Source organism: Schistocerca cancellata, chromosome 3, assembly GCF_023864275.1.
Source record: "Schistocerca cancellata isolate TAMUIC-IGC-003103 chromosome 3, iqSchCanc2.1, whole genome shotgun sequence".
Taxonomy (NCBI): Eukaryota; Metazoa; Arthropoda; class Insecta; order Orthoptera; family Acrididae; genus Schistocerca; species Schistocerca cancellata.
In genome coordinates this window covers 839,956,405-839,968,819 of record NC_064628.1, presented here as the reverse complement: position 1 = coordinate 839,968,819, position 12,415 = coordinate 839,956,405, and the positions used below count along the sequence as shown (strand labels likewise).

Genomic DNA, 12,415 nt, shown 5'->3' with positions numbered 1-12,415 from the left:
GCTGGGAAGTGGCGGTGCGGTCCCCTACGGCACTGCGTAGGATCCTACGGTCTTGGCGTGCATCCGTGCGTTGCTGCGGTCCGGTCCCAGGTCGTCTGGCACGTGCACCTTACGCCGACCACTGGCGACAACATCGATGTACTGTGGAGACCTCATGCCCCACGTGTTGAGCAATTCGGCGGTACGTCCACCCGCCCTCCCGCATGCCCACTATACGCCCTCGCTCAAAGTCCGTCAACTGCACATACGGTTCACGCCCACGCTGTCTCGGCATGCTACCAGTGTTAAAGATTGCAATGGAGCTCCGTATGCCACGGCAAACTGGCTGTCACTGACGGCGGCGGTGCACAAATGCTGCGCAGCTAGCGCCATTCGACGGCCAACACCGTGGTTCCTGGTGTGTCCGCTGTGCCGTGCGTGTGATCATTGCTTGTACAGCCCTCTCGCATTGTCCGGAGCAAGTATGGTGGGTCTGACACACCGGTGTCAATGTGTTCTTTTTTCCATTTCCAGGAGTGTATATAAATGTCCTAGTAGATAGTGTTCGAAGTTCCATGCGGCTTTTCGCGGATGATGCTGTAGTATACAGAGAAGTTGCAGCATTAGAAAATTGTAGCGAAATGCAGGAAGATCTGCAGCGGATAGGCACTTGGTGCAGGGAATGGCAACTGACCCTTAACATAGACAAATGTAATGTATTGCGAATACATAGAAAGAAGGATCCTTTATTGTATGATTATATGATAGCGGAACAAACACTGGTAGCAGTTACTTCTGTAAAATATCTGGGAGTATGTGTGCGGAATGATTTGAAGTGGAATGGTCATATAAAATTAATTGTTGGTAAGGCGGTACCAGGTTGAGATTCATTGGGAGAGTCCTTACAAAAAAGTAGTCCATCAACAAAGGAGGTGGCTTACAAAATACTCGTTCGACCTATACTTGAGTATTGCTCATCAGTGTGGGATCCGTACCAGATCGGGTTGACAGAGGAGATAGAGAAGATCCAAAGAAGAGCGGCGCATTTCATCACAGGGTTATTTGGTAACCGTGATAGCGTTACGGAGATGTTTAGCAAACTCTAGTGGCAGACTCTGCAAGAGAGGCGCTCTGCATCGCGGTGTAGCTTGCTCGCCAGGTTTCGAGAGGGTGCGTTTCTGGATGAGGTATCGAATATATTGCTTCCCCCTACTTACAACTCCCGAGGAGATCACAAATGTAAAATTAGAGAGATTCGAGCGCGCACGGAGGCTTTCAGACAGTCATTCTTCCCGCGAACCATACGCGACTGGAACAGAAAAGGGAGGTAGTGACAGTGACACGTAAAGTGCCCTCCGCCACACACCGTTGGGTGGCTTGCGGAGTGCAAATGTAGATGTAAATGTAGACGCTGAGTCGCAGATAGACACAACAAAGAGACTCTCACAGTTATAGCTTTTGGCCATTAAGACCTTCATCATCAACAACACACACACACACACACACACACACACACACTCACACTCACGCAAGTGCAACTCGTGCACATGACTGCAGTCTCAGGCATCTGAAACCACACTGCGAGCAGCAGCACCAGTGCATGATGGGAGTGGTTACTGGGTGGAGGTAAGGAGGAGGCTGGTGTGAGAAGGTGTAGGGATAGCATGATGGGAGTGGCAGACAGTGGAGTGCTGCAGGTTAGATGGGGGGCAAGGGAGAGGTGGAGATTGGGGGGGTTAGTAGCGGGAAAGGAGAGAAATAAAAAGACAGGGTGTGGTGGTGGAATGATGGCTGTTTAGTGCTGAAATGGGAACAGGGAAGGAGCTGGATGGGTGAGGAATGTGACTAACAGAGGTTGATGCCAGGAGGATTACGGGAACATAGGATGTATTGCAGGGAAAGTTCCCACCTACACAATTCAGAAAAGATGGTGTTGGTGGGAGGGAGCCATATGGCACAGGTTGTGAAGCAGTCATTGAAATGAAGGATACCATGTTTGGCAGTGTGTTCAGCAACAGGGTGGTCCACTTGTTTCTTGGCCACAGTTTGTCGGTGGCCATTCATGCAGACAGACAGCTTGTTGGTTGTCTGCCAACATAGAAGGCAGCACAATGGTTGCAGCTTAACTTGTAAATCACATGATAGTTTCACAGGTAGCCCTGCCTTCGATGGGATAGCTGATGTTAGTGACAGGACTGGAGTAGGTGGTGGTGGGAGGATGTATGGGACAGGTCTTGCATCTAGGTCTATTACAGGGGTATGAGCCATGAAGTACGGGATTGGGAGCAGGGGTTGTGTAAGGATGGACGAGTATATTGTGTAGGTTTGGTAGACAGCAGAAAACCACTGTGGGAGGGGCAGGAAGGATAGTGGACAGGACATTTCTCATTTCAGAGCATGATGAGAGGTAATCGAAACCCTGGCGGAGAATGTAATTCAGTTGCTCCAGTCCTGGGTGGTACTGAGTTATGAGGGGAATGCTCCTCTGTGGGCGGGCAATGGTAATTTGGGAGGTGGTGAGAGACTGGAAAGATAAGGCACGGGAGATTTGATTTTGTACAAGGATTGGAGGATAATTATGGTCAGTGAAGGCTTCAGTGAGCCCCACGGTATATTTCAAGAGGGAATGCTCGTCACTGCAGATGTGATGACCACAGGTGACCAGGCTGTATGGAAGGGACTTCTTAGTGTGAAATGGGTGGCAGCTGTCGAAGTGAAGGTATTGCTGGTGATTAGGATGTTTGATATGGACGAAGTTACTGATGTAGCCATCTTTGAGGTGGAGCTCAACATCTAGGAAGGTAGCTTGTTGGGTTGAATAGGACTAGGTGAAGCAAATGGCGGAGAAGTTGTTGAGGTTCTGGAGGAATGTGGATGGGTGTCCTCACCTTCAATCCAGATAGCAAAGATGTCATCAATGAAGCTAAACCAGGTGAGGGATTTAGGATTCTGTGTTTGTAGGAAGCATTCCTCTAGATGGCCCATGAATAGGTTGGCATAGCATGGCGCCATGCGGGTGCCCATAACCGTACCTTGGATTTGTTTGTAGGTAACGCCTTCAAAGGAGAAGTAATTGTGGGTGAGGATATTAGTTGGTCATGGTGACTGGGAGAGAGGTTGTTGATCAGGAATCCATAGGGCTTTGGGAAAGGTAGTGTTCAATAGCAGTAAGGCCATGGGCATTAGGAATGTTAGTGTACAGGGGGGTGGCATCAATAGTGTCGAATAGGGCACCATATGGTAAAGCGACAGGAACTGTGGAGAGTCGGCTTTTGTTCGATCCTAACCCTGTGCTGTTTTCCTTCGTTAGTATTTTCTTTTGTATTACTATACCCAATGTCCATCCTCCTTTCTCTTCTTTCCAATATTTCTCTCGTCGCCTTACAAACTGCACTGCACCTCTACTTATGAGCCGCACTGTATCAACCATCATGTCCCTGCACAACAGATGGCTACAAGACCACACTGATTGTTGGTGCAGCACCCCAACCTCTGCCCTGCCCTCTGTCTAACCTGTAGTAATTCACTGTCTGCCACCCCCACCATACTATCCCTCCCCATCCCCGCACCAGCCTCCTCCTTACTCCCACCGAGTCACCACTCCCGTCATGCACCGGTGCTCTGCTTGCAGTGTGGTTTCAGTTACATGAGACTGTAGGTGTGTGTGTGTGTGTGTGTGTGTGTGTGTGTGTGTGTGTGTGTGTATTGTTGACAAAGGTCTTAATGGCCAAAAGCTATAATTGTGAGAGCCTTTTTTTGTGCTACTCACCATATAGCAGAGATGCTGAGTCGCAACTTTCCCTCTCATAGAAAGCTAAACATAAGTATTCTAGGTGTCATCTCCCAGAGAAAAAATCTATATTGAAATCGCCACATACAATCACTTTCCAGTTATTTCTATTTAGTCTTGCCAGTGGCCCCTGTAATTTCATAACGAAGTTTAAAACATTGAGAAGAATTCATATCATACAGATTGTGAAGCATTCATTGAAAGTCCCTACACACTGCATTGGACTGCGTGCTTGGCAATTGGATGGTCCAGCTCTATGTTATCCACAGTTCACCAGTGGCAATTCATTGACAGACAACTTATTGCTGCCAGAATGAATTTTCACTCTGCAGCGGAAAGTATGTTGATTTGAAAGTTCTTGGTGGATTAACTGTGTGCTGGACTGATACTTGAACCTAGGACCTATGTCATGCCCATGTGGAATGCCACGCGGTGTTTTATCTGAGTTGTCAGAGCACATGGTTGTTTTCTCAGGTAATCTTGCATTTGATGGGATAGGAAATGCTGGTGACTGGGCTGGGGTAGGTAGTGGTGGGAGGATGTATAGGACAGCTCTTGGCTGTAGATCTGTTACAGGGATATGAGATTTGGGACAAGGGGCTGGAAAAAGAGGGTGTTATGGACAGACAAGGATATTGCATAGGCTGGGTGGGCAGCAGAATACTGTGGGTGGGGAAGATATTTCTCATTTCAGGATACAATGAGAGGTAGTCAAAATCCTGGCAGGAAACTTGATACTTTGCTTCGGTCCTTAGTGGTACTGAGTTCTGAGGGGGGTGGGGTACTATTTTTTGCCTGGTCAGTGAGTGTGTAGAGGATTGCGCTGCAGGTGACTTGGGAGACAAAGTGCAAGAGATCTGTTTCTGGACTCGGTGCTGAGGGTAATTTTGGTGTGTGAAGTTCTCAATGAGACCTTCGGCATATTCGGAGGAGAGCTGCTTGTCACTGTTGATGCGACGAGCACAGATGGCTAGAATGTATGGAAGGGACTTCTCGGTGTGGAGTGGGTGGCAGCTTTTGAAATGGAGGCTTTGTTGGTGATTGATAGTTTTGAAAGGGACAGAGGTACTGATGGAGCCATCTGTGAGGTGAAAGTCGATATTGAGGAAGGTCTCTTGTTGGGGTGGAGGAAGACCAGGTGAAATGAATTGGGGGAGACTGTATGGAAGCTGTGGAGAAATGTAGGTAGAGTGTTCTCACAATCAGTGTAGATCACAAAGATGTCATCAATAAATCTAAACCATGGTGATGGGATTGAGCTTCTGGGGGGCTAGGGAGGACCCCTTCCTTAGATGAGCCATGTGTGGATTGATACAAGATGCTTCCATGAGGGTACCCGTGGCAGTACGATGGATTTGTTTGCAAATGATACTTTCAAAGGAGAAGAAATTGTGGGTGAGCATATTAGTAAGGTGATCAGTCATTGGATAAAGTGGTGTTCAGTGGCGCGCGCGCGCTTCTGCGTGTGTGTGTGTGTGTGTGTGTGCGCGTGCGCGCGCCACCACGCTGTGCTACAGTACCAGAGGCAGAGTATTCCAAATTACATAGTTAAATTAGGGTGGGTGTAAATAGGGAGACTAGTACTCAATGAATGCTCCAATCTTATATTCAAGATCTACTTACAAAAGGAGCTTAAAAATATGCTGTCGATGGTGCTTGGAAAATGAGACACATTCGGGTCATGAAATTTGTCATGTACTCAGATTCTGCAATGGAAGTAATTAGTATATTTTTTTAAACAGAGTATCAATTTAGTCATCTAGGACCCCTTCTCCACCTATAATATCAATGGAAGGTGGTGATAAACTGCTACATACTATTACATGTGGCAGTTTGGAGCAGCAAACTGGCAACTGTGTAGGCTGAGGCATTCTGTACAGTACTGTCAGTGGAAAATTGTAATGTCTCTTTACACGCAGTGATCTACATTACTTCATAGTTTTCCCTTTTGGCAAGAGGACAAGCCTGTAATGCATGTCCCAACTCCTAGGAAACTGCAAAGGAAGACTTAGTTCCTCAGTCTGGCTTATAACTGCCAAGATTACTTAGTTTCACAGCTCTTTATATAACAACATTCAATGTCACACGATATTTGCTTTTTTAAAAATTTTATTATGTGATTCATTTGCAAGATAACTTGAGTGAATGCTAATTACCACATTACCAATTGCTTTTTGCTCAAATAAAATCTCTTATCAGATACAACGGGTATTCAGAAAGTATGTTACACTAAAAAGTAAACACATATTGTAAAGGAAAAGAACATTTACTGTGAGCTTAAGTGAAAGCAGTGGATGTTTCTCCATAATTTCCAGCCTTGCTGAGAGAATAGCATATCAAGGGGATACTGTCTTTTTGTATCTACATATCACAGAACTTTGCCACCTGTAATAATAACGAAGTGGTAACAGATTGATGATATGTCTTTGTGTTGCTATTGTTAGTCACCTACTTTAATTAAATGTAGAAATTATTCCAAATTTTTAGCCATAAATTGCAGTGTTTAGACCACCCCTATAGCCAAATGGTTAGTGTCACTGTCTTTGGTGCAGAAGGACCCAAGTTCAATTCTCAGTACCTCCTCAGATATTTTTCTGAGTTAGAGAAGTCAGGAACTGGGTTCACTCACCCTTGCAAGGCTAAATGGGGAGCTACTTGAATAAAGAAGCAGTGGCATCATAAGGCTTAATCTACTGGCAGTAATGGCTTGAGGGATTGGTGACATGCTGATCATATGTCCCACCATTACAGACTGCTCTTTGTACTGCTTTGGAGACAGCAGTTGGCCAGTCAGAATAGGCCTAAGGTCTAATCCGTGAGTGGTGTTTTGTTTATTGTGGTGTCCTCAAATAATGAAATGAGATTATTGCAGCATCTCAAATTACTGCAACTGCAACATCTCAAATTACTGCAAAAATTATTGCACCATCTTAAAAGTTTTAAAGCAGGAAACTATCATTATTTTTGCATACTCAGCTTGAAAAAAATGATGCTGATAGTGGTTGATGATTGTGATTATTCATCATTCTTTTTCACAGAGAAAGTCCTGGATTTTCTTTTTTTCAGTTTTATGTATGGTATATGACGTAGAAAAGGATTTATACATTTCAGATAAGTTTTGACATCCAAGTTTTGTAATTTCCTCATTTTTTAAAAATAATTTTCACTTACAACACAACAACAGTCTGCTACCATTTTTAACAATTGCCTTATCGCAACCACATAACAACTGAAGTGATTTGGCCACATTGTCCCTTGTATGAAATTTTCACAATAGCTTGTGCTTTAATATTATTACAACTGTTATGTTTTATTTGAATTACCATGAAAAGAGATTCATTTAGATAATTTCACATTTGAAATGAAGGCCATGAAAAATGTAAATATCCAGAATGAGATTTTCACTCTGCAGCGGAGTGTGCGCTGATATGAAACTCCCTGGCAGATTAAAACTGTGTGCTGGACCAAGACTCGAAATCAGGACTTTTGCCTTCCACAGGCAAGTGCTCCAGTACACAGTTTTAATCTGCCAGGAAGTTTCATATCAGCGCACACTCAACTGCAGAGTGAAAATCTTATTCTGGAAACAGCCCCTAGACTGTGGCTAAGCCATGTCACCACAATATCCTTTTTTTCAGGAGTGCTAGTTGGGTCATGAATCATGCTTGGGTTGCTCAGATGGTAGAGCACGTGCCCGTGAAAAGCAAAGGTCCTGAGTTCGAGTCTTGGTCCAGCGCACAGTTTTAATCTGCCAGGAAGTTTCAAATGTAAATTTGTTTTCAAATAATAGTTCTGTCAGTTTCCTGTGCTAGATTTGATCAAATAAATCTCTTAAACAGTTACTGTTGAAGTATTTAGCTTGTCATTAGAAGTAATTTGGTATTCCAATTTACTTCAATATTTCTGACATAAAACTAAATAAAGTTTTATCATCTTATACAAAGAAAAGCATTTCAAGTAGTACTGAGTACTTGGAGTGTGGTAACTGTTTGTTTTGAATGATTATTATAATATGTCATTTTGTAAGAGTTGAACAAAATTTCTATGAAAAATTTTCTATTGTAAATTATGTATTATTTCAAATATAATTATATAATGTAATTGTAAGGTGAAGGTCAAGCCATGACCATAAATATATAAATGCATAATAAAAAACCATTGTGTATCGTGTATAGTGGGCAAGGTGTATTGTATACTGCAATAAAGGAACTTTGGTCTCTATCAGAAAGAGTAGTTCTATTTTGTACGTAATATTTCAACAAATGACTTATTCATATTCTTCACATTCTGTTAGCAGTGAACTTTTATGTGCTAACCTACACACTGCTCAGAGATCATACCAGTGGTTAACTTTATGAGATGTTCATTGTTATGCCACAGGTATGAAAACTAAGATGTGGACCAGGTGCCAGTAAGCCTTGGAACATCCACGATACGTACTGTATGTAAGACTATACACACAAGAATGTCTCCGACACATTGGGTTCCCAACTTTGTCTCTCATAGAACTGAAATTTTTATATGCTAAATTATGTTTTTATTTGTTATAAAAAACTTATTTCAGATGATTGATTTCTTTTGTTTTCAGATTCTGGTTTTGTAATGCTACAGGGTACAACTTATTGGACAGATTTGTTTGTGAGACACTTCTTATTTCAAACAGAACATTGTATTGATTGTGATGATCTGCTGTTCTTTGTCAGAAAACGTCATGTAAAAGGTTCATCACGATATCTTCCAAAATTTGAGGTGAGTGCATCTGGTAACAATTGATAATTCTACAGTAAATAAGCATTGGCCTGTAATTCACTCTCGTAAATCTGTGTTGTAGTGGCAGTTAAGGCAGTGTGTGCTTCACGCAGTGATTGTTACCGTTGAGCTAGCTATCCACTCGTGTATTCACCACTCTCTGTGCCATAGTAATGGCTTAGATAGATAGTTTGCGATACAAAATAGAGATTAGTTGTAGCTGCTATGTGGGATAACCTTCTTGAAGTTAAAACTTAACCTGCAGTAAGGATCATTTAGAATGTTTAGTCAAACAATGGAAAATCTAGGATTGAATAATGATGGTATTGTGAATAGGATAGTTGCTACTAAACATGTAGCAGTGATCCCTAGATAGGCACAATAAAAAGACTGTCGAACAAAACTTTTGGCGAAACAGGCCTTCATCAGAATTGGACAACATGCATACATACACTCATGCAAGCGCAACCCGCACAGTTGCGTGCATGCATATGTGTGTGTGTGTGTGTGTGTGTGTGTGTGTGTGTTTTGTCTAATTCTGATGAAGGCCTGTTTGGCCAAAAGTTTTGTCTACCAGTCTTTTTGTTGTGTCTATCTGCAATTCAGCACCTCTACTATATGGTGAGTAGTAGTTATCCAATTCAGAATATTTGACTGGAATGACAAGAAAATATCAAGTGAATTAGGAGGATAATTCAGTACCTCTCTGGGCAGTAAGTTTACCATCATAATATTACTGAATATTTTCTGTGATGTTACCAAGTCATAACGGTACTAGCAGCAAGACTAGTATTATGATCCACAGACTGAGTTTCTTGGGGGAGTGGTTATTACATTGGACTCAACATTTGAGAGGACGATTATTCAAACCTGCATTCGGCCATCCAGATTTAGATTTTCAATGATTTCCCCAAACTGCTCCAGGCAAATGCGGGATGGTCCCATTCAAATGGCACAGGATATTTCCTTCCCCCTCCTTGCAACATTCTGAGCTTTTAATCCATCTCTAATGACCTCGATGTTGACAGTATGTTAAACCCTGATCTTTTTCCCTTCCTTTCTTTTTCTTGAGTGGGTCAAAACTGTTCCACACTTGAGCACAACCTGCATTGTTTTTGAGACTTTGAGCTGCGAGGATGACAGAGAACCAAAGTACCAACAGGAATAGACTGGACCGCGCCACTGCGCATGCGGCCACAGATACACAAGGCACCAGATACATTAATTGGTGGCAAAGACGTATGGCATATGAATGGAAATAGATTTATGGCTGCACAGTCGATCCATACAGTGATATTGATGTATCACTGCAAGCTGCACAGTCACAATGTCTTTGTGATTTTATTACAGAAATTGCCAGATTCCAAGATTTTTCCAAGCTGTAGTCGCTATCTCTATTAATTAAATTCATCGCCAAGCGAATTTCAACTGCTTCCTTCACTACTGAGTACCAGAAAGATGAAGTCGAGGCTAAAATTTCAACGTTATCATACACCATAGAGCGCCCAGTGTCAATACAGTGCTCGGACACCACAGATTTATTAGGTTCTAAGAGCTGGGTGTACATGTGGTGCTCTGTGCATCTCTCCTGGCTAGTACATGTCGTCTGTCCGATGTATGAACGGCCACACTCACAGGGGATCTTGTAAATCCCAGGCTTCTGAAGCATCAAATCATCCTTAACGAAACCCAGGAGTGCTGCTGTCTTTGGTGGAGGGCGAAAAATCACTTTCCCTTCATGCTTACTGAAGATCCGTCCTATTGTCGATGATAGGCTTCCCACGTTTGGCTGAAAAGCTATCGATTTAAAACTTTCCTTGCCTTCTTCTGATTTTCTTATACCCACAGTTGGTTTCATTTGTAGCGCTTCATGTATCTGCTGTTGTGAGTACCTGTTGGCTTCAAAAACTCTCCTCAGGTGTAAAAGCTCATCCTCCTGACTGCTCTCATCAGCAATGACATGTGCTCTGTCTACTAGAGTTCTGAGTACACTAATCATCTGTGAAGGATGGTGGCAGCTATTTGCACGTAGATATAAATCTGTATGGGTCGGTTTTCGATCAATCATGTGTCCCAAGGTGCCATCATCTTTACGCCATACCAGCACATCCTAAAATGGAAGGCAACAGACTGACAGTGTCACCATGAGTAGTCCTTTGTCGCCTTTGGTGGCCAACTTTTTTATGGAGGACTTCGAGGACAAGGCAAGTTTGAAGCCCCCAGTGTTTTGGACGTATGTTGACGACATGTTTGTAGTGTGTCCCCATGGTGGAGATGAGTTAAAAGGATTTTTAGATTATCTGAACTTCATCCACAGACAAATTCAGTTCACGATGAAAATTGAAAATGATGGATACCATTAGAGATGCTAGCAATCATTGGAGATTTCTCACAATGTCTACATCTACTGAGCACAAACGCACTGAGGCTAAATATGCCAGGACTCGCCTAGCTGCACCTTGGTTCCTTGTGGTATCGCATACTGGAGGAGGTCAGTCCTTTGCTGTGGTGACATCCTGTTCTCGTTAATGCAGTGGGACTTTGCTTTTGGAGACTAATTGTGATTCTCAGGCATAACAGCTGCTTGCAGCACTCCTCCATGGCTATCCTGTTTGTATAGATGCCCATTGAATGTTGAATTCTTCGCATGTTGTTACTTACACAGGTGCTCGATGGTCCAAACTTAGCTGTCTGATAGCGGCATCACTGCAATCCATTGGGTGATGAAAAAGGGTGATGCATCCTTTGTGTTTACAGGCACTCTTTTTCTCACATTTGATTGTGTAATGCTTCCATCAAAGATCAAAGGAGGCTATGGAAGTCATCATGGTCCCACTGTACATTCCAAACCTGATTCACTACTACCACTCTCAACATTACAACTGCACTCTAATGTCCCGTTGAAACACAGCCAAATGTGTTACTTATGGTAGGGATGCTAATAAGGGCAATTGCCCATGTCTTTCTCCCCAGTGTACCAATTGCAGTGGTGACCGTGCAGCCTCATCCCGAGAACGCCCCATATATCTTGATGAGTGCACCATCCAGATCTGGGTGAAGGAAGAAGTGCCTTGCCTTGTCACTCATCAGTTGTTGGCTATTCAGAAGCCCTGCATTTTACCATATGGCACTTACAGTACTGTTCTCACTACACCTCACTCCATGAAGAACATGGCCATGCAGACTTGCTATGTCAAATTCAGCACTGCGGTTGTACAATTGCCCAGTGTCACAGTAGCATTCCCGTCTCCTCCTCCTCCAGCTGTGCAACAAGCCACCAAATTTTCACCTTGGATGGCGAAATCATCTGCTACACGACCGACAGGCTGGAAAGAACAAAAGGAATACTCCTGCAAAGACTAAAATTTCTCCAGCCAATAAATACCTGAGCCTTCACTTGCCAACCTGAGAAGCTACAAGAAGGGAAACAAAGGCAAATGGTCTTCTCCACTGACTGGGAAATCCTCGTCAACGGTGTCGCTGCATGATATCGTCACTCGACTGACCTCCATTTCGACGGTGTGCACTACCTACCATTTTTCTGCCCTGGAATCCACAGGCCTAGCCAGAGGCAATGCCAATGTCTCTGTAGATCTCATGGACCAGGATCCTCCAGCCTTTGCACTGTGTGGCAGTGAGTCTTCGAAGAATAGCACTAGGCAGCCGCCGAGGTGACAGCTCTTCATTTTTTCCCTCTACCCTTTTCCCCGTCGTGACTCGCCTCCAATGGAACAAAAAGGATAAATTATGGCTGCTCTTGGAATTGCAGTTTCCACTTGTTTTCTGCCTTCAGGGAACAAAATTGCACCCTTGAGACGGCTTTGACCTCCTGCATTACTTTCTGGTCTGTTTTAACCCCCCCCCCCCACAAGGACGGCCGTCCATCTCATTGAGGGG

At 43.6% G+C, this 12,415-nt stretch overlaps 1 protein-coding gene across 4 annotated transcripts in view; it reads left to right on the top strand.

The window, feature by feature from the left end:
- Positions 1-12,415, top strand: part of LOC126175892 (uncharacterized protein KIAA0930 homolog) — a 101,392-nt gene that overhangs the window by 8,051 nt on the left and 80,926 nt on the right. For all 4 annotated transcript variants that reach the window (XM_049922946.1, XM_049922949.1, XM_049922948.1 and 1 more), the window contains exon 2: positions 8,358-8,518. In XM_049922946.1, coding sequence (XP_049778903.1) covers positions 8,358-8,518 — 161 coding nt within the window. The remainder of the gene's footprint in view (positions 1-8,357; positions 8,519-12,415) is intronic.